Source organism: Gorilla gorilla, chromosome 19 (assembly GCF_029281585.2).
Source record: "Gorilla gorilla gorilla isolate KB3781 chromosome 19, NHGRI_mGorGor1-v2.1_pri, whole genome shotgun sequence".
NCBI lineage: Eukaryota > Metazoa > Chordata > Mammalia > Primates > Hominidae > Gorilla > Gorilla gorilla.
Window position 1 is genome coordinate 44,670,790 of NC_073243.2, and position 22,279 is coordinate 44,693,068.

General features: G+C 37.7%; 1 protein-coding gene across 23 annotated transcripts in view; it reads left to right on the top strand.

Annotated features, from left to right (window-relative positions):
- The first annotated feature begins 43 nt into the window (after positions 1-43).
- Positions 44-22,279, top strand: part of CENPK (centromere protein K) — a 46,444-nt gene continuing 24,208 nt past the window's right edge. For 3 of the 23 annotated variants that reach the window (XM_063700726.1, XM_063700725.1, XM_031003554.3), the window contains exons 1-6: positions 92-168; positions 1,697-1,764; positions 8,039-8,140; positions 10,406-10,462; positions 11,311-11,383; positions 20,110-20,156. In XM_063700726.1, the coding sequence (XP_063556796.1) occupies positions 1,750-1,764; positions 8,039-8,140; positions 10,406-10,462; positions 11,311-11,383; positions 20,110-20,156 (294 nt within the window). In that variant the 5' untranslated portion in view covers positions 92-168; positions 1,697-1,749. Of the gene's footprint in view, positions 464-1,696; positions 2,067-4,160; positions 4,281-7,990; positions 8,141-10,405; positions 10,463-11,310; positions 11,384-20,109; positions 20,157-22,279 lie in introns of those variants that run through there. The other 20 variants (XM_063700727.1, XM_055367673.2, XM_055367667.2 and 17 more) reach the window with 19 other exon arrangements.

Genomic DNA, 22,279 nt, shown 5'->3' on the forward strand with positions numbered 1-22,279 from the left:
AAACTCAGCTACCAATCCCAAAGCAGCGGCGCAGTCTTCTGTCAGCGTCCGAGCGAGTTTCGGGATTGGCTGGGGTGGGAATGAGCACATCCAATGGGCATGCAGCGCGCGCAGAAGTCCGGGGCTGGCAAGCGCTTCCTGCGACCTGGAGTTTGTGACGCTGTGGTGGTAAGACCTGGGCCGGGGAGGTTGATATAACGGTTGAATCTTGTGGAGCTCCAGTCCTGAAGGTGAAACCCTTATCGCCGGCCAACTAGATACCTGACTTCCCAGCCGGGCTTTGAGTCCCGTTCTTCTCGGCTTCCCGCGCGCCAACGCAAGCTCCATAACCTCAACAGTATTTAGAGAAAGATGGAAGGGTGGGGACAGAAGGAACTGGTTAACTCGCGGGTTTCCTTTCAGATGCACTAAACATGTTTTCTCTCCTGACCTTTATTCTCTCACACACTCTCTGAAGAAGGTGGTGAGTGCTTGTTACTGTTTCTGGGGGTGGGGTGGAGAAGCAGCTACTTCAAATAGCCAAAAGACCTAGGGCAGAACGGGTCACCCTTCTTTCTTCTCTCTGGTATAGGATTTCATCTCCTAGCAATCATCTGAACTCTTTCTCCTCCTCCTCATCTGTTTTCTTCATTTTTAAAAAATTAGGTAAAAAGCACATAACATAAAATGTATTATCTTAATCTCTTTTTTAAAAAATCAAATACAGCTTGTCAAAATGACCTCCGTAAAACACTTCTTTTTTCTCTGCAATTACTTTTGCACCAACCTAATAAAATCCTCGTCGTAAATCTCTTCTCTACTTTTGTCTTGAGATAGGCACCACGTACAGGGAAGGAACTGCCCCCCCATAGTAGGCACTTTATTTTATTTTAAAGGTTCCCATTATTTGACCATTCTACCTAGCAAGTCTCATTTCTTCTCTGCCCTCTGCTCTCATCAGACTACTTTCTTTTGTGTCTCACAAATTTCCCTTGTTCGTTCTTGCCTCCTACTCTTATGTTTTTATGCTTGAAAGCATCTCCACAGCGATTTAGCCTTCATGTTTACAGCTTCTCATCTTTCAGAGACCATGGCAATAATGAGGATGAAGATGATAATGATAATGATAATAATAATGTAGCTAGTTAACATTTATTTAGCATTATTATGGACTAATTCCTTCCAGGTTGGTTTCTCTAACCTTCCCTATCCTGAATTCCGATAGTACTTGCAGGCAGTGTTGTATACTTTACCATTTCATAGCACTTCTGACTACCTGAAATCATATCATGTATTTAGTTATCCATTCATTTATATTGTCTGCATGAGAATGGAAGCTCTACAAGTACAAAGACTTTTTCATCTACACAGCTAAAGCCAGTGTCTGACCAATGGCACACATTAACATATTTGTTGAATAAATGAATGTATTTTAGAATTATGTGGGTATTTTTTGCTATTTCATGTATATTAATCTTTTCCCAATTAATAGTGCGAGTTTCTTTAAGTATAGTATTATCCCTAAATAAAGAGATACTGTTTTTCTTCAATAAATGATTAAGTATTGTAGTCCTAACTGGGGACCTCAAAAAGTTGACTTGTTCCCTTTCCAGGAAGATAGGTTTAAGGATACAAAATGTGGGAAAGGGAAAAGTTAAACTCTTAAGTGTGTGTGTGTGTGTGTTTTAATTAAACAACTGAAATTTATTTCTCACAGGTCTAGAGGCTGGAGATTCAAGATCTGGGTGCCATCATTTTCTGGTTCTGTTGATGACCCTCTTCCAGGTTACATACAGCTCACATCTTGCATCCTCAAGTGGTAGAGAGCAAACTCTTAAATGTTTCTATATGTTTTTATTCTACTGCCACATTAAATCGCCAAGCCAGATAATTTGTTGAATATTTATCCCTCACCCTCCGCCCCACCACATGTGCAGAGTTTTGCATTACTTTTGCATATTGATAATGTATTTTAGTGGTCAGTAAAGAAATATTTATGTTTGACTTTTTTGCTTAAAAATATTCTAAAATTCGTGATGACTGACTTTGGCTTTGTGAACTTAAACTGTATCTTATGGGTATAGCAGGTGAGATTTTCAGCCTTCTACTAGTTGACATTCAAATTGTTAATAGCTAACACTGATAAAGCTCTTTATATGCTAGCTACAGTGCTTATATATATATATGTATATATACTCATTTAATTGTCATAATCCTAGGGAGTATTTAATATTATCTTCATTTTATAGGAAAGGAAACTGAGGCATAGAAAGTTTAAGTGACTTGCCCAAGTCTCATAGCTTTTAAATATCAAAACAGATTTAAACCTGTATAGTCTGGTTGCAGAGTTCATACCTTTAAAGTTTTTTTTTCTCTAAGTAATGTGCCAGTAAACATAATTGTATATAGACTTATGCAGACATATCTATCTTTAGGATTATTCCTAAGAATAGAACTTCTGGGTCACAAGGAATGCATGTAAAATTTTGATGGATATTATCATACAAAGTGATTGTTGACCAACAGTGCAAGCCTCTTATTTCACATGCTTACCAGTATTATCTCTTACCAATTTTACATTATCGCCATTCTGAATGAAAATTAATGCTTGTTTAATTTGGATTTTCATAAATTATATATGAGCTTATGAATGTACTTTTTCTGTATTTAAAAGGTATTTGTTTTTTCTTTGAATTCCTCATTTGTGTTCTTTGCCAGTTTCTATTGAATTGTTTTTGTTGTTTACCTTTTTATTGTAAAAATGCAGACACAAAATAAACGTAAAGTTTACTAATTATTATGAGGTGAACACCCTTACCATCATGCTAGTCAAGAAATAAAACTTTGATAATTACCTCAGAAATCTCTCCATTTGGCCCATCCCAGCCACAACCCTTTTCCCCCTTCCACTCTTCCTCCAAAGTAATTGGTAACCTGACTTTTAAAAATTTTTTTTAATGGTGAGTTGTTTGGTTTCTTCTTATGAATTTGTAGGCACTTGTTATATATTAAGGAAATTAGGTCTTGGGTTGCCATATATATTACAAGTATTTCTCCTAGGTTTGGGGGTTTTAAATTTTAACTTTGTTGAGATGTTTGTCCATGCAGAATTAAAAAAAAAAAATTTTGATGTAAAGATTTTACTTAGTTTTGCTTAGAAAAGTGTTTCCTAATCTAAGATTTTAAAAGTTTCTGTGTTTTCGTACTATTTTTTTGTGATTTCTATTTTGGGTTTTTTGAGGGAGTGAGGGATGACGTAAAGATTCAGGTATGAATTTAGACTTATTTTTTTCTCCGCAAATACTATAAATGTTAAAAAAAAATGAGGAAGATTTATATGGACCAAAATATACATTTAAAAAACAGTATTATATATAAAATATATATCTATTTGGATTATTTTTTTCTCCTTGATTTGCATTGTCATCTCTGTCATGTGTCATGTGTCCATATGTATGTGAATATAGAAAGTCAAGAAAGGCTTTGTATTGTGTTCCATTGCTCAATTTGCCTATTTATGTGCCAATTCTACATTGCCATAATAGTGTAGGGTATGTCCTCCCATCTTATTTTTCATGAGGAGCTTAGGCTAGTTTTGGCCCTTTGTGCTTCCATGTAAATTTTACAATTTGCTTGTCAAGTCCCATAAAGAGAAACAAAAACTTTCAGGATTTTGGTTAAGATTCAGTAGCTCAAGTTGGGGGAGAATTAACGTCTTTACAATGTGGGTCTTTCAGTCCATGAATATGACGTATCTTTCCATTTATTTAGGTCTGCCTTAGAACTTCTCTGTTAATAAGTTATTGATTAAGCAGTATAAAATGCAGAAGTTCCATATGAATAAAGATATTGAGGAGGCGTATTCTGATTTGCGTTTGATGTGGGGTAGACATCCTCATCATTCTTTATTGCACTGTCTACCTCCTTAAAATTGCCCAGTTTTGAATCTTATGCCACCAGACTCTAATCCCCTTCCATTCTTTGCAGGAATCATCTAGCAAGATTGTTTTACTCACCCTCATTCCTTGAAGATTTTTAGCTCCTGGCTCACTGTTGCCCTTTGCAGTACTACTATCATAATTCTTAGTGATTTTAATATCCTTATAGATGATCCAATAACTTGGCCTCTCTTTTTCTTGACCTTCTTTCCCCTAGTGATTATGTTCTCTCTCTTGTCTTAGCTACTTATTCCTATGGCCATTCTTTCACTTTGTTCCTGTCTGTACCTGTGGTGCTACACCATAGAAGAAAACATACAACCATGCTCTGGTTTTACTTTAAACTCATGATACTAATCTCAGGTGAGCCTGTAATGCTACTACTGAATAATCCTGTAACTTTATCCTCTCCCATTTTTTTTATATATCTGTTTTATACATCTCTTTTCCTGTGCTCTTAAACTTGCAGTACTTTCTTCCTATCCTTTCATAGCTGATGACTGTAGTTACCATTTTACTGAGAAAAGAGAAACAATCCACATAGAATTTCTACAAGTTCCTAGCAACACGTCTACTTACCTACCTGCATCTACACTCTTGATATTCTGATGACCCTCCCATTAAAATGGATGAACTGCATGTCCATTTATCTTAAGCCAACCCCTCTACTTATGTACTAGATCCCATTCTTTCTTCTCCCCTTTCTCTCTTGTATTAGCAACATTTCCTTCTTTTACTGTACCGTATAAAGATGCTATATTTTCTCCCATCTTTAAAAAAGAAAAAGTCTCTTTTAACCCTATATCTCCCTCCAGCTACTAACTGTATTTCTCTCTTGTGCTTTAAAGAAAAAAAAAATGTGTGTGTGTGTGTTTTCTTTTTGTTTGTTTTGTTTGTTTGTTTTTGGTATGGTCTTATGGTCTTGCTTTGTCACCCAGGGTGGAGTGCAGTTGTGTGATCGTGGCTCACTGCAGCCTCAGTCTCCTGGGTTCACCGGGCTCAAGTGATCCTCCCACCTCAGCTCCTGAATAGCTTGGAATACAGGCATGTGCTGTCATGCCTGGCTAGAGAAAAAGTTCTTGAAAACGTTTCATATACTTAATATTTTTAATTCCTTGCCTTCCATTCTTTCTTGAATCCACTCCAATCAGATTTTTATTCTTGCCATTCTTCTAAAACTACTCCTATAAAGGTTATCTGTGGCCTTCATTTTTGTATATTTACTCCAAGAAAATTGTTGTGATAAATTACCCCAGAATGTAGAGATGTAAAACAACTATTTATTACGCTCTTGGGTTTTGTGCATTAGAAATTCGGACAAGACACAGCAGGAGCAGCTTCTCTGTTCCACAGTATCTGGAGCCTTGGCTAGAAGATCAAAGCCTAGGGGCTTAATTGTCAGAAATGATCGTGTGTATGTCTGGCAGTTGATAACAGCGTTTGTCTGGGAACCTCAGTTCCTTTCCTCATGGACTTTATGTTGATCTCTTCCTTTTGTGCTACTTTGGGCTTTCTCATAACATGGTGCCTGGGTTGCAAGGGTGAGTGTTCCAAGACAGAGAAAGCCAGAAGTTAGCTATATTGCCTTTTATGACTTAGTCTTGAAAGTCATGTGGTGTCATTTTCATTGTATTCTCTTTATAAAGACAGCCACAAAGTCACACTCAGTTTCAGGGGGAGAGGAAAAAGACTGTCTCTTGATGGGGAATGATGAAATATTGCTGTGACTATTTTTAGAAAAAACAGTTTGCTCCTCTATATTACTAAATAAATTGTCAATTCTCTGTAATTTACTTGACCTGTCTCCAGTGTTTGACAGTTATCATTCCTTCCTTGAATACATTCTTGGATTTTAGGGTATCATGCTCTTGATTTTCCTCTTAACTTACTGAGTGCTCCTTCTCAGACTATTCAGTTGGTTCTTACCTCAATAGCTCCTGGCCTGAAGATCTTCTCATTTCTAGCTGCACACTCTTCCTTTTCTTATTTCACCCATCTTCACAACTGTAAGTACAGTCATGTGTCACTTAACAACGGGGATATGTGTTGAGAAATGCTTTGTTAGATGATTTCATCATGTGAGCACAAACCTAGATGGTATAACCTACTACATACCTAGGCTGAATACTGTAGGTAATTGTAACAGAATGGTATTTTTGTATTTAAACATTTCTAAACATAGAAACGGTGCAGTAAAAAAAATGGTATGAAAGACAAAAAGTGGAACACCTGTCTAGGGCTTTTACCATGAATGTAGCTTATAGGACTAGAAGTTGCTCTAGATGAGTCAGTGAGTTGTGAGAAGATGTGAAGGCCTAGGACATTACTGTACCCTACTGTAGACTTTGTAAATACTGTACACAGGCTATACTAAATTTATTTTTTTAATTATTCAATAATAAATTAACCTTAGCTTGCTGTAAGTTTTTTGCTTTATCTTTTTAATTTTTTAACATTTCAACTCTTTCGTAAAAACAGCTTAAAACATAAACATGTTGTATAACTGTGCAACAATATTTTCTTTCTTTTTTTATTTTCTAATTTAGAGACAGAGTTTGTCTCTGTCACCCAGGCTGAAATGCAGTGGTGTGATCATAGCTTACTATGACCTTGAACTCCTGGACTCAAGCGATCTTCCTGCCCCTGCCTCCTGAGCAGCTCGGGCTACAGGACTGGGCCACCTCACCCAGCTAATTTTTAAATTTCTTTTGTAGAGATAGGGGTCTTACTTTGTTGCCAGGCTGTTCTGGAACTCCTGAACTCAAGTGATCCTACGACCTTGGCCTCCCAAAGTGTTGTGATTACAGGTGTGAGTCACTGCACATGGCATATTTTATGTCTTTTTTTCTAGCTAATTTATTTATTTTTATTTTTTACTTGTTTAATTTCTTCGTTAAGAACGAAGACACAAACACATTAGCCTAGGCCTAAGGCAAGGTCAGGATCATCAAGACATCAGTAGGCAATAGGAATTTTTCAGCTCCGTTGGAACCACTGTTATATGTGCAGTCTGTGATTGACCAAAATGTCATTATGTAGTGTGTAAGTCTTATCTGTGTGATGATGGCTGTCAAATTCATATTGCTAGCTCAAAACTTTGCTTTCAGCTGCAGACATGTATATCTAATTGCTTAATCAGCAGCTCCAATAATTGACACCTCAAATGTAGCATATCCTAAACTGAGTTTTTAATCAGCACTTCTCCCATGTTTGCCAAATCTGTTTCTTTTACCATCTTTGTCACCTCAGTAACTGGCAACGTAATAATTCACTTCTCTCTGACAGTCCATATACATGCTGTTAAGAAATTCTGTTGGCTCCATCTTGAAAATATATCCAGAATGGGACATTCTGTGCTGCTTCTATCAATATTATCCTGGTCTACATCTTGCTTGGGTCATTGCAGTAGCTTTCTAATTGGTTTTCCTGCTTCTATCCTTACTGCCTGTAGTTAACCAGAGTTGTATTGTTAAAATGTAATTCAAATGATTCATTCCTCTGTTTAAAACTAATTGCTTATCATCTCAAAGTCCTTAAAATAGCTTACCAAACCCACATGATCTCATCCCTATTGTCTCTCTCACCTCATATTCTACTCTGTCTTACTTAATCTGCTGTAATCACACCAGCTCCTTCACTACTGTGGAAACAAGGCAGTCATATTCCTGCATCAAGGCCTTTGCACTTGCAGTTCCCTCTGCCTGGACCCTCTGCCCCAGTTCATCCCTGACCTCATTTCTTTATCTTCTTCATGTCTTCTTACTCAGTTGTCAATTTCTCAGTAATCTTATATGACCACCTTATTTAAAATTATATTGTCCTTGCCCTAGCATTTCCTATGTTTCTTCCTTGTCTTTTCTCCATGGCACTTATAAATCATTTGATATACTGCAGTATATATATGTTTTATTTTTTATTTTATTGTCTGTTTTCCTTACTTAGAATAATGTTCACGGTAGGAGAGATTTTTGTCTATGTTGTTCATTGCTATATTCTTACCCCCTAGATGAGTATCTGGCAGGTAATAAGTGTTCAACCAATACTGCTGCATGAATAAATGTTTTTTGCTTTAGTTTTTCTTATAAGGCTAAAAATTCACAAAGCATATATCAATGAATCAGGAGGATCTAGATCCGGATAGTACTACAGATGTGGGAGATGTTACAAATACTGAAGAAGAACTTATTAGAGAATGTGAAGAAATGTGGAAAGATATGGAAGAAGTAAGTTTCAAGAGATAGAAGTGATAGTTAATATAAGATTTAAATCAACTTCAATAATAAATAGACTCAGGAAAGAAATGATTGTGCTAGTTTCCAAAAGCCATTATGTATGATAAATATTTATATAGCTTTTAGACCTATAAGCATTCATTCAAGAAACTTTACACTAGATGAGCTATAGAAAGAAAAATTTTGGCAATCCATGCTCCCAAGGAGATTACCATCTTATGGAAACAACAGCCATTATATTATGTTGTAATACAATATTAGATGTAGAAGTACAGAGACTATACTTAGGAGTGCTAAACCCGGTGAAGGGGTCAAGGATAGCTTTCTGAAAGAGATAATTACTGGGCCAGGCGCGGTGGCTCACGCCTGTAATCCCAGCATTTTGGGAGGCCGAGGCTGGGGGATCATGAGGTCAAGAGATTGAGACCATCCTGGCTGACATGGTGAAACCCCGTCTCTATTAAAAATACACAAATTAGCTGGGCATGGTGGTGTCTACCTTTAGTCTCAGCTACTCAGGTGGCTAAGACAGGCTGAGACAGGAGAATTGCTTGAACCCAGGAGGCGGACGTTGCAGTGAGCCGAGATAGTGCCACTGCACTCCAGCCTGGTGACAGCAGAGTGAGACTCCGTCTCAAAAAAAAAAAAAAAAAAGTTACTGGTTTCATTTCTGAAGGATAATTAGGAGTTAGCCTGTAAAAGTAGAAGAGGTATACAAAGCATAAAGAAGAAAATGTGTAAAAGCTGAGAGAGTTGACAGAACATTAAATAGAATGTTATGGATAATGTAAATTAGGAGAAGGACTTCTGGGGTAAGACTGGAGAAGTAATCAGGGACCAGAACATAAAGGATTTTGTTGAGTGTGTACTATTGGGAGCCACTAAAAGATTTTAAGTATGGAAGTGACATGATCAGATATGCAGTTTGGGAAAATTACTCTGGTGTTTTTGAAGAAAATAGAATGCAGAAGAGTAAGACTACAGATAGAAAGCATTTAGGAAGCTCTAGTAATAGTCCTGGTAAAAAGTAAGGAAGCCCTAAGTATTGTCATTGCAAATAGAAGAGTGGATTCAAAGATTAAGTAGGTAGGATTAGAAGTTAATTTATGTGCAATGGGAGGGAAATATGGTTAGTTTCAGGTTCCTGGTTTGGGCCGTTGGGTGGTTGATGGGATTATTTCCCCAAATAGAGAATATAGAAGTGGGAAGAACACATAATTATGAGTGAAAACAAATTAATTTAGAAAATGTTGTTTGAAATATATGTACTTTTTCTAAGTTGGTGATTAGAACTGCCTTTGGTACACTAGAGTATGTTGGTGAAAATTTGTTCTACTTAAGGCAAGCTTGTCCAACCTGCGGCCCAGGATGGCTTTGAATGCAGCCCGACACAAACTTTCTTAAAGCATTATGGATTTCGATTTCTTTTTTTTTTTTTTTTTTTTTTTGGCTGATCAGCTATTGTTAATGTATTTTATGTGTGGCCCAAGATAATTCTTCTTCCAGTGTAGTTCAGGAAAGCCAAAAGATAGGGCACAGATATTTTTAGCATCCTATTCTTCCCAGTAAAGTTTCAGAACTGGTCAAATTAGTGAGGTTTTTCTCTTTTCTTACAATTATTTTTAACATAAATACTTGGTACTTTATATTATTAATGTATTTTCAGGATAATTTTTATAATCCCCCCACCTTTTTATTTTTTGCTTCAGGTATTTTTTTCAGTATAGAAGTTTGGATTTTAAAATGACTTAAAATTTGTATAGAGAAATGCTGCATTACAAATGAGCAGAAATAGAATTTACTCGTATTTTTATCTCATATAATCATCATGAACAGTTTTGGACTTTTTTAATGGCACAGAAACAATGTCTCCTGAAGGCTTTATTTATTTTCTTAGGATTTCTTAGGTTCTGAACTATCTTCTTACTTGTTATTTTTCTATAGTGCTTTCCCTCTTATTTTTTTATCTCCCACTTTCCAATTATCTGACTTATAATTCATTCTAGCTATTAGTTTTTGGGTTTTTTTTTTTTTCCTCTTCATTCTAGTGTCTCTTTTTACTTGTGATGTATTCACCTTGGGACTTGTTTGGCTGCCTTAATCGTCTTACATAGTGAGGAATTTCAACAAACTCTTCTCCATCAGATGTTTGTGCTTTAGAAGAGTGTTATATTGGCCTGGTAGAAAAGGGGAGGGGAAGGGAATTCTCTGTGAATTATCGTGTGTGACTTGCCTTTTTTTACTTTTTAAATCAAGTGTCAGAATAAATTATCACTTATTGGAACTGAAACACTCACCGATTCAAATGCTCAGGTATGAATCTTTTTCTTCCTAAAAAATACAAGGTAAGTGGAATTCATTGTATTTTGGAAAATAAATATGTGTGTCTATATTTTTCTCAAGTTTAATACCTTTGTTAATACCTGTATGCTTAATCATTTGGAAAACTTACTCTTCCTGCTTTAAGAGTTGGAAGAATATTCTAAAAACTTTCTAGAACAAGCTATTATAAATAAGAGAGTATTTTCTTTATTATTTGTCTTTTAGCAACTATACATATATTTAACAACTGAGTAAATTGCTTGTTAGTGCTATTACGCTGCCTTGTTAAAATTAGAACAAAGACCAGCCTGGCCTACATGGCAAAACCCCATCGCTACCAAAGTACAAAAAAATTAGCTGGTCTTGGTGATGTGGTCATATGATCCCAGCTACTCAGGAGGCTGAGGCGTGAGAATCACTTGAACCCAGTAGACGGAGGCCGCAGTGAGCTGAGATTGCGCCATTATACTCCAGCCTGGGCGAAAGAGTAAGACTGTCTCAAAAAAAAAAAAAAATAGAACAAAGACTGCTAACTTTGTGTTAGGTATAATAGTCACAGATATTTTACTATCTATGTCGAATCTGAATTGATTTTATTCTTGGCCTAAAAAAAGGACTGACATTCATTATAATAATCAGAATTATGGAATTGCTGTAGGAATAGATCAGTGGATCAGTGAAACAGATTAAGAATTAAAATAAAGTTGCCTCTGGAGCAGCGTGAGAGTTAGGGATGCCAACCCCCTGCAAAGTATTAAAGTATTAAGAATGTTTATATTTTCATCTATGAATAGCTATGAATAGTCCACAGAAAATGACTTTGTTTTCTTCTTTTGTAGCTATCATTGTTAATTATGCAAGTAAAATGTTTAACCGCTGAACTCAGTCAATGGCAGAAAAAAACACCTGAAAGTAAGATTCTTATTTTAAATTTGAATTTTTTGTAAACCTATTAATAGCAAATTAATTTAATAATTGTAGGAAAAATTACAAGATCCATTTGGCCTTTTTGAAATTGCCCATATTTCATTGATACTGAGAAGCCACTTTTTTTCCTATGAATTATTTTGTACTTCTTTTATTATTATTGATAAACATATCTTACATTAGATTATAATAAGCTTGATTATGGAGATGTTATTATAGCTATTATGTTATCCTCATAGACACTGCCTTATGCTTGCTAGAAATGGTAAATTGTTCCTTTTTTTTTGAGACAGGGTCTCATCGTGTTGCCCAGGCTGGAGTACAGTGGCACAATCATGGCTCATTGCAGCCCCGATCTCCCGGGTTCAAGTGATCCTCCTTCCTCAGCCTCCTGAGTAGCTAGGACTACAAGTGTGTGCCACCATGCTTGGTTAGTGGTTAGTTTTTGCATTTTTTTGTAGAGACGGGGTTTCACCATGTTACCCAGGCTGGTCTTGAACTCCTGGGCTCAAGGGATCCTCCTGCCTTGGCCTCTCAAAGTGCCGGGATTACAGGTGTGCCAGTGATTTGTTTCTTAATGAATGAAATTTACCTAGTGGAAGAGAAAAGTTATAAAGTTAATTTATTTTAGATACTTACACAAAAGGGCCACATAGTTTGTATGATGTCTTCTGTCTTGTCCAGCTGGTGCCAACTATATTTTTGTCTTCAGTTAGGAAGTAGAAGACAGCATAAAAATTTATAATTGTGATACTCCACTAGTGCATCTTTTTTTTTTAAATATGAGAGCTTAAGTTTCTCTATGCAATATACGTCTATACAGGCACATCTCATTTTATTGTGCTTCACTTTATTGCACTTTGCAGACACTCTATGTTTAACAAATTCAGTTTGTGGCGAGCCTGTGTCACATTTTGGTAATCTCACAGTATTTTAGACTTTTAAGTCATTATTACATCTGGTTGGGGGATCTGTGATCAGTGGTCTTTGATCTTACTATTTTAATTGTTTTGAGGAACCACAAGCTGCACCTGTGTAAGACAGTAAACTTAACCAATAAATGTTGTGTGTATTCTGACTGCTCTACTGACCAGTTGTTCCCCCATCTCTCTCCCTCTCCTTGGCCCTCCCTTTTCCTTAAAACACAAGAATATTGAATTTAGGCCAATTAATAACCCTCCAATTGTTTCTAAGTTTTTAAGTGAAAAGAAGAGTTGCACATCGATAACTTTAAATTAAAAGCTAGAAATGATTAAGTTTCATGAGGAAGGCGTGTCAGAAGCCAAGATAGGCCAAAAGCTAGGCCTCTGGCACCAGTTAGCCAAGTTGTGAATGGAAAGGAAAATTTTTTTTTTTTTTTTTTGAGATGGAGTCTCGCTCTGTTGCACTACCCTCAGGCTGGAGTGCAGTGGTGTGATCTCGGCTCAGTGCAGTCTCTGCCTCCTGGGTTCAAGCGATTCTCCTATGTCAGCATCCCAAGTAGCTGGGATTGCAGGTGCATGCTACCACACCCAGCTAATTTTTGTATTTTTTTATTAGAGACAGGTTTCACCATGTTGGCCAGGATGGTCTTGATCTCCTAACCTTGTGGTCCACCTGCTTCAGTCTCCCAAAATGCAGGAAAAAATTTCAAAGGAAATTAAAAGTGTTGCTCTAGTGAACACACAAATTATGAGAAAACAGAATAGCCTTATTGCTGTTATAGAGAAAGTTTTGCTAGTCTACTTAGATGATCAAACCAGCCATCATTCCCTAAGCCAAAGCGTAATCCACAACAAAGCCCTAGCTCTTTTCAATTCTACAAAGGCTGAGAGAGATGAGGAAGCTGCAGAAGAAAAGTGTGAAGCTAGCAGAGGTTGGTTCATGAGGTTTAAGGAAAGAAGCCATCTCCATAAAATAAAAATGCAAGGGGAAGCAGCAAGTACTGAGGCAGAAGCGGCAACAAGTTATCCAGAAGATCTAGCTAAGATACTTGAAGGTGGCTATGCTAAACAGCAAATTTTCAATGTAGACAGAACAGCCCTGTATTGGAAGAAGATGCCATCTAGGACTCTTATAGTTAGAGAGAAGTTGATGCCTGGCTCCAAAGCTTCAAAAAGACAGGTTGACTCTCTTGATAAGGACTAGTGCAGCTGGTGACTCTGAGTTAAAACCAACACTCATTTATCATTCCAGCAATCCTAGGGCCCTTAAGAATTATACCAAATCTACTCTGCCTGTGCATTGTAAATGGAACAGTAAAGCCTGGATGACAGTACACCTGTTTATAGCATGGTTTACTGAATAGTTTAAGCCCACTGTTGAGACCTACCACTCAGGAAAAAAAAAAGATTCCTTTCAAAATATTACTGCTCCCCATCTCTTCACTCAACAGCTCTGATGGTGATGTACAAGGAATTTAATGTTCTCATGTCTGTTGATGCAACATCTGTTCTGCTGCCCAGGGACCAAGAAGCCACCTCAACTGAAGTCTTATTATTTAAGAAATACACTTCGTAAGGCTATAGCTGTCATAAGTCCTCTGATGGTCTGGGCCAAAGTACATTGAAACCTTCTGGAAAGTATCCACCATTCTAGATGCCATTAAGAACATGTGTGATTTATGGAAGGAGGTCAAAATAACAACATTAACAGGAGTGTGCAAGAGGTTGGTTCTAACCCTCATGGATGACTCTGAGGGGTTCAAGTAACTACAAATGTGGTAGAAGTATCTAACTAGAATTAGAAGTGGAGTCTGAAAATGTGGCTGAATGACTGCAATCTCATGATAAAACTTCAACAGATGAGGAGTTGCTTCCCATGGATGAGCAAAAAAGTGGTTTCTTGAGATGGAATCTACTCCCAGTGAAGATTCTTTGAACACGGTTGAAATGACAACAAAAGATTTAGAATATTACATAAACTTTGTTGGTAAGGCAGTGTCAGGGTTTGAGAGGAGTGACTAATTTTGAAAGAAGTTCTGCTGTGGGTAAAATGCTATCAAACAGCATCTCATGCCGCCGAGAAATGTTTTTGTGAAACGAAGAGTCAATCGGTGTGGCAAACTTCATTGCTGTCTTATTTTAAGAAATGGCCACAGCCACCCCAACCTTCAGCAGCCACTAACCTGATCAGTCATCAGCCATTAACACTGAGATAAGGCCTTCCACCAGCAAAACATTACAACTCACCGAAGGCTCAGATTAGGCATCTCAGTTAGCAATTTTTAGCAATAAGGTTTTTTTTAAAATAAGGTATGTACATTTTTAGAAATAATGCTAATGCATAATTTAATAGACTACAGTATAATATAAACAACTTTTATATGCACTGGGAAAACAAAACATTTGTGTGACCTGTTTTGTTGTGATATTTGCTTTAGTGTGGTGGTCTAGAACCAAACTTGGACTATCTCCAAAGTATCCCTGCATATGATATTCTATTTGGATTGTACCCTCTTTTTCTGTATGTCTTCCTGCTTCTTTCTTCTCCCACTCTGTTTTCTTTCCTTTAATTGTTCTCCACCCCATGCTTCCCTTCTTAGTCTTCTTTGTAGGCTTATCATTTCTCTTTCCCAATTATTGAAATTCCCCAGACCGGGTGCCGTGGCTTATGCCTGTAATCCCAGCACTTTGGGAGGCCGAGGCGGGTGGATCATGAGGTCAGGAGATCAAGACCATCCTGGCTAACACGGTGAAACCCCATCTCTACTTAAAATATAAAAACTTTGCCAGATGTTGTGGTGGGCGCCTGCAGTCCCAGCTACTTGGGATGCTGAGGCAGGAGAATGGCATGAACCAAGGAGGCAGGGCTTGCTGTGAGCCGAGATCATGCCACTGCACTCCTGCCTGGGCAACAGGGCGAGACTCCATTTCAAAAAAAAAAAAGAAATTCCCCAAGGAGCAATCTTCAGCTGTTTTCTCCTCATTCTCTTCCTATACAATTTTATCCATATTCTTGCTTTAATGACTGTCTTCATGCCAATGTCAGCCATTTTTCCACATCATTGTTACTACCTGTTAGTCATTAATTTGAGCATTTCTAATAGGTGTGTAGTATTACAATTGTGATTTTAATTTGTCTTCAACCGTATGTCTTATTGCCTTTTCAGTAGTATAGTTAGCATCTCAAAAACTGCTCATACTCAAAACAATTTTTTTTTTTTTTTGAGACAGTCTTACTCTGTTGCCCAGGCTGGAGTGCAGTGGTGCAATCTCGGCTCACTGCAAGCTCTGTCTTCCAGGTTCAAGCAGTTCTTGTGCCTCAGTCTCCCGAGTAGCTGGGATTACAGGTGCCTGCCATCACGCCTGGGTAATTTTTGTATTTGTAATAGTGACGGGGTTTTGCCATGTTGGCCAGGCTGGTCTCAAACTGAGGTCAACCTCAGGTGATCCTCCTGCGTCAGCCTCCCGAAGTTTTGGGATTACAGGTATGAGCCACCACGCCCAGCCTCAAATATTAAAATGTTCAAGTTCTCCAGAGGATCCTATAAGCTATACCAGCATTATATCTTCTTCTCCTGTTTTTATGTGTTATATCTGTAATAATAACTTCCATATGTTCATATTCTCCAGAGGACCCTATATACTATACCAGCATTATATCTTCTTCTGTTTTTATGTGTTATATCTATAATAATAACTTCCATATTAGTATACTAGAGCTATCATAACAAACTACTGTGGACTAGGTGGCTTAACAGAAATTAATTTTCTCACAATTCTGGAAGATACAAGTTAAAGATCAAGGTGTCAATAACGTTGGTTTCTTCTGAGGCCTCTCCCCTTCGCTGGCAGATGTCCATCTTCTTCCTGTGTCTTCACATGGTCTTCCTTCTGTGTCCTAATCTCCTCCTCTTACAAGGGCACCAGTCTTATCGGATTAGGGTCAACTCTAATAACCTAATTTTAACTTAATTATCTCTTGAAATACCCAATTCCAAATACAGTCATATTCAAAGGTATTGGGGATTAGGATTTCAACATAGGAATTTGGGGGTGGGGACACATCAACCAATAACAATTTACAAATCTATATATTTAAACCAGACTTCTCTGCAATATCAGACTCAAGTATCTTTGTACCTCCTAGGCACCTTTTCCAAAATATTTCATAGACACCTCAGATTCATGAACTGACCTTTTCTGTTTCCTCACTCATTGAATGGAGCATATTTGATCAGCTCGCAATTTAAGAGTCCTCCTAGATTCTTCCTTTTTCATTTTGCACATATAGCATATTTGTTAAAATTAGAACAGCCGGGTGTGGTGGCTCACGTCTGTAATCCCAGCACTTTGGGAGGCCAGGGCTAGTGGATCACCTGAGGCGGGGGGTGGGGGAGAATAGAACAAAAACATTAGAACTAGAACATATAACTAGTTACTAAATATCGAGTCCTACTGTCACAGATTTACTTCGGGTTTTCATCACCAGTCCATTAGATTATTATAACAGACTTTTTAATCTCTTGACCACAATGGGTTTCCCCCACCCTGGCAATGATAGAAGTTTTCAAACTTAAAGAAAAGTTAAGAAATACATATATAGAGAGTTAACTGTAGTAAACTCAGAGACCAGATTCTACGGTTATCAACATTTTCTCAGTCTTGTTTTAGGCTTTTTTGGAGTGGCTTTACATAACATACATTTATTATCTCACAATTTCTGTGGTTCAGGGGTCTGAGGACATTTATTATTTCCCAGTTTCTGCAGATAGGAGTCTGGACACAGCTTAACTGGGTCCTCTGCTTAGGGATTTCATGGCTGCAATGATAGATTCTCCTCAAAGGCTTGAGGAGGGATCCATCTCCAAGCTTACTGAAGTTGTCGGCAGAATTTATTTCCTTCTGACTGTAGGATTTATGGTAGCTTTAGTCCATGTTTTTGTTCTTTCTATTGTTCTTCCTTCCTGATCTTCTAAAATTCCTTTTATTGTTTCTGTTTCAAGAACTTCCTTGAGCCATTCTTTTAGAGTTGGTCTGCTGGTGACAAATTGTCTTAGTTTTTCTTTATCTGAGAATTTCTTGATTTCTCTTTCATTCCTGAAGGATATTTTCACTGGATGTGCAATTCAGGGTTGTTTTCTTTTAGCACTTAAAAATGTGCCACTTACCTCTGCCTCCCTTGGTACTGATGAGAAATGTGCTGTCATTCTGATGGGCTTTGCTTTATAGAGAAGGCGTGTGTGTGTGTGTGTGTGTGTGTGTGCGCGTGCGCGTGTGCGTGCGTGTGTGTGTGTGTGTGTGTGTGTCTGCTTTGAGGACTTTTTCTTTGTCTTCAGCCTTTAGAAGAAGAATTATGTTGTACCTTAGCCTGGATTTCTTTGGCTTTATCTTACTTAGGAGTCACTCAGATTCCTGAATGTGTGGATTTATGTCTTTTGCAGAATTTGAGAACTTTTTAGCTATCATTTGATGTATTTTTTCAGCAACTCCCCCCACCTTCTTTCTCCTTTCCTGGAATTCCGATAACATGAATGTTAGACCTTTTGTTACGGTTACCCAAGTCCCTCAGGTTTTGTTTAGTTTAAAGAAAATTTTTTAATTGTGGTAAAATATAAAATTTACAATTTTAACCATTTTTAAGTGTATAGTTCACAGTAATGTTAAGTACATTCACATTTTTATGCAGTGTATCTTCAGAAATTTTTCATCTTGCAAATCTGAAACTCTATACACATTAAACAACAACTCTCCTTTTCCATCATCCCCCAGCCCTGGCAACCTCAATTCTACTTTCTATTAATTTGATTAGTTTAGATACCTCATATAATGGAATCATATAGTATTTGTGTTTTTGTGGGTGGCTTATTTTAGTTAGTGTAATGTCCTCAAAGTTCTTCCATGTTGTAGCACATGTTAGAATTTCCTTCCTTTTTTAAGGCTGAATAGTGTTTCATTGTATGTATATACCACAGTTTGCTTATCCATTCATCTGTCAGCGGAAACTTCGGTTGCTTCATAATTTCATTACTGTGAATGTGAGTGCTGCTATGAACATGGATGTGCAGTTCTCTTTGAGGCCCTGCGTTCAATTCTTTTGGATGTCTACCAGAAATAGTGGATCATATGATAGTTTTATTTTAAGTTTTTTGAGGAACCACCTATACTATTTTCCATAATGGTTGCACCATATTACAGTCCCACCAACAGTGCACATGGTTTCAGTTTCTCAACATCCCTGTTAACACTTGTTACTTGCTGTTTTTTTGATAGTAGCTGTCTGCTATGGCCTAAATATATCCCCCAAAATTCATGTTAAAACTTAATCACCAGTATGATAGTGTTAAAAAGTGAGGTCTTTAGGATGTGATTAGTGAGCTTCTTATAGAGGTTGAAGGTAGTATCTAGTCTTTTTTTCCCCTTTTGCCTTCCACTATGTGAGGACACAGCAAGAAGACACCATCTTGGAAGCAGAGAGCAAACCCTTCCAAGGCACTGAATATTCTAATACAAACCTATCTATGAAGCACATGTAGAAAGTTCTTCCCTGTTAGAAGGCTTTCTAGAATAGCAGATACCTTTGAAAGTTTTCAGTAGCCTACCATTTGAGAAGTTTCAAATAGCTCTTCATTAGGAAAGGAAAATTTCTAGCATAAGGATTGAACGCATTAAAATTTGCTATACAAAATTACACATTTGTTTCTACTCATCAGGCTGGCAAAAATTTTAGAAGAGTTTGTAATATTTCTTGCTGTTTTTTCTTCATAGCTCATGGAAATGTCTTTAGAAAGGAAGCTGACATTCTCTATTCAGATTCAAAGTACACATTTCATTCTCTGAAATTTCATTTCTGAGAATCTGTTCTATAGAAATGAGAGCACCAGTACATAAAAACGTGTATAAAAGTCTGCTTACTGCATCCTTGTTTGTTATGGCTAGAAACTAGACACAAAGTTAATCTAAAATCAAAGTGTTCAATCAAGAGGGCAATCACTCAGTATATTATGGTATATTCATTTTGGAATATCATGCAGCCATTAAAAGTTATGAATTAGACCTATATAGGTCTAGGTTTCCCTGGGGGTTTTATTGAGTGAAAGTAAGATGAATATAATATGTATGATATGACCCGATGCTTGTAAAACCAATGATGATAAAAATAACCCTTTTAAGTGTATGTAAATGTATGTTACATATGTGTACATAGGATATATGACTACAGGGAAAGTATTTGAGGAACACACTATAGATTATTAGCTTTGCTTTTGAGGGTTTGAAGAACAAAAGAAAAGAAAAAGGCACTAAACAGTACATAAATAGGATCAAATTTATCTAAAATTATATATAGTTGGCTATATGTGCAAAGATGTTAAAAATAAATAAAATGAAAACTGCACACATTTCATAAAAAGTTGTGTATTGTCAAGGCAGGTGGATCACTTGAGGTCAGGAGTTCAAGACTGGCTTGGCCAACATGGTGAAACCCCATCTCTACTAAAAACACAAAAATTAGCCAGGCATGTTGGTGGATGCCTGTAATCCCAGCTACTCAGGAGGCTGAAGCACGAGAATTGTTTGAACCAGGGAGGTGGAGGTTGCAGTGAGCCAAATAGCGCCATTGCACTGCAGCCTGGGTGACAAGAGGGAAACTCTGCCTTGGAGGGGAGAAAAAGTTGTATATTATATAAATGGAGATGGAAAGAAGTATCTTAGAAAACCGCAAAATTAAATTCTTGATTTTTGAGAATTAACTAAATATATGTGTAACTTTGTTTTGTTTTGTTTTTGTAGCAATTCCCTTGACTGAAGACGTTCTCATAACATTAGGAAAAGAAGAGGTAAGCCACTCAATGAATTTGTAGTGACCCCAAATAATTTCTAACCAGATCTATTTTAGATAAGTTCATGGCATAAGAAATAGGATAAAACCACTTTAAACCCATATTAAATTTTCTGCTTTTATTTATGTTTTATTGAACATAATATTTGATTTTTTTTTTGGAAATGGAGTCTCGCTCTGTTGCCCAGTCTGGAATGCAGTGGCACAATCCTGGCTCACTGTAACCTCCGCCTCCCAGGGTCAGGCGAGTCTCCTGCCTCAGCCTCCCGAGTAGCTAGGATTACAGGCATGCACCACCATGCCCGGCTAATTTTTGTATTTTTAGTAGAGACGGGGTTTCAGTATGCTAGCCAGGCTGGTCTTGAACTCCTGACTTCGTGATCTGCCCACCTCAGTCTCCCAAAGTGCTGGGATTACAGGCGTAAGCCACCACACCCGGCCTAAAGATTTGAATTTTGAACTCGATTTTTGCATCAGAACTGTTACTGAAGTTAGTGGTTATATGTAAACCTTAATCTCATATTTAGTTTTTAGTTAAACTTCACAATAAAAGCAAAATATTAAACATCGCTTAATGACCCCATACATACATCTCTCCTTCTGCTGTGGACTAAATATTTGTGTCTCCCAAAATCCATACGTTGAAATCTATTCCCCAGTGTGATGATATTAGGAGGTGAGACCTTTGGGAGGTGATTAGGTGCTGAGCGTAGGTCCTTCATAAATGAAATTAATGCCCTTATAAATGTCTGAAGAGACCAGTGTCCTCCCCTTCCATCTTGTGAAGACACAACTAGAAGGTACTGTCTATGAAGAGGTGGGCCCTCAGTAGACATTGAATCTTGGACTTCCTAGCTGCCAGAATTGTGAGAAATAAATTTTTATAAGATCTCCAGTCTGTAGTATTTTGTTATAGGAGACTGAATGGACTATGACAGAAAGTTGGCACTGAGAAGTGGAGGTGGTACTATATAACAAATACCAAAAAATTCGGAAGCACCTTTGAAACTGGGTGATCAGTAGTAGAAGGAAGAATTTTGAAATGCGTGCAAAGGCCTACATTGCTGTGAGCAGACCTTTAAAGGCGATTCTGGTGGGAACTGAGGTTATAAGAGAGCTGTAGAGAAAGCCTCAGTTTTCTTGGATAATACCAGAATAGTCCTGAAAAGAATGTTGGTAGAAATATGCACAGTAATGGCCATTTTGATAGGTCTCACCTGGAAAGAAAGAACATGTGTCTAAGGATAGAGAGGAAAAAAACAAAGTGTTTTTCCTAGTCTCCCTCACCGCTCAATACAACGTAGCACCTCTGGTTACCAAAATGTGTGGGGAATTCTCACCAGCAACCGATTCTTTGGCAGATTCTGCAGATAATGATTCTCTCCTACACACCAGTTGGGTGTCCTCTTAATTCACTTCAGTTCTGACACAATCTACTTGGAGGTAGCATCCGATCCCACAGGTTGAGCGCTCAGTCCCACATGCCTGACCCCAGTTTCAGATACCAGTTGCCAGTAATAGATTGTCGCCTGTATTCTGACTGGCTATAAATCAGGGGTTTCCATGATCCCCTCCTCCTCAGGTTTGATTAATTTGCCAGAGCAGCTCACAGAACTGAGAGGTAAACTTACTTTCATTTACTCAGGTGTCATAAGAGATATTACAAAGGATACATGGCTGGGCATGGTGGCTCACACCTGTAATCCCAGCACTTTGGGAATCTGAAGAGGATGGATCACTTGAGCATAAGTGTTCAAGACCAGCCTGGGCAATATGGCAAAAGCCTGTCCCTACAAAAAAAATAAAAAATCTTCTGTGTGTGGTGGTGTGTGTGTGATGGTGTGTGCCTGTAGTCCCAGATACTTGGAAGGCTGAGGTGGGAGGATTGCTTGAGCCTGGGAGGTTGAGGCTGCAGTGAGCCATGATGGCGTCACTGCCTTCCAGCCTGGGCAGCAGAGTGAAACCCTGTCTCAAAAAAAAAAAAAAAAGGATACAGTTGAACAGCCAAATGGAAAATATGTGTAGGGCAAGTCATGGTGGAAGGGACATGGAGTTTCCATGCCATCTCTGGACATGGTACTCTCCAGAAACTTGCCTGTGTTCAGCTATCTAGAAGCTCCC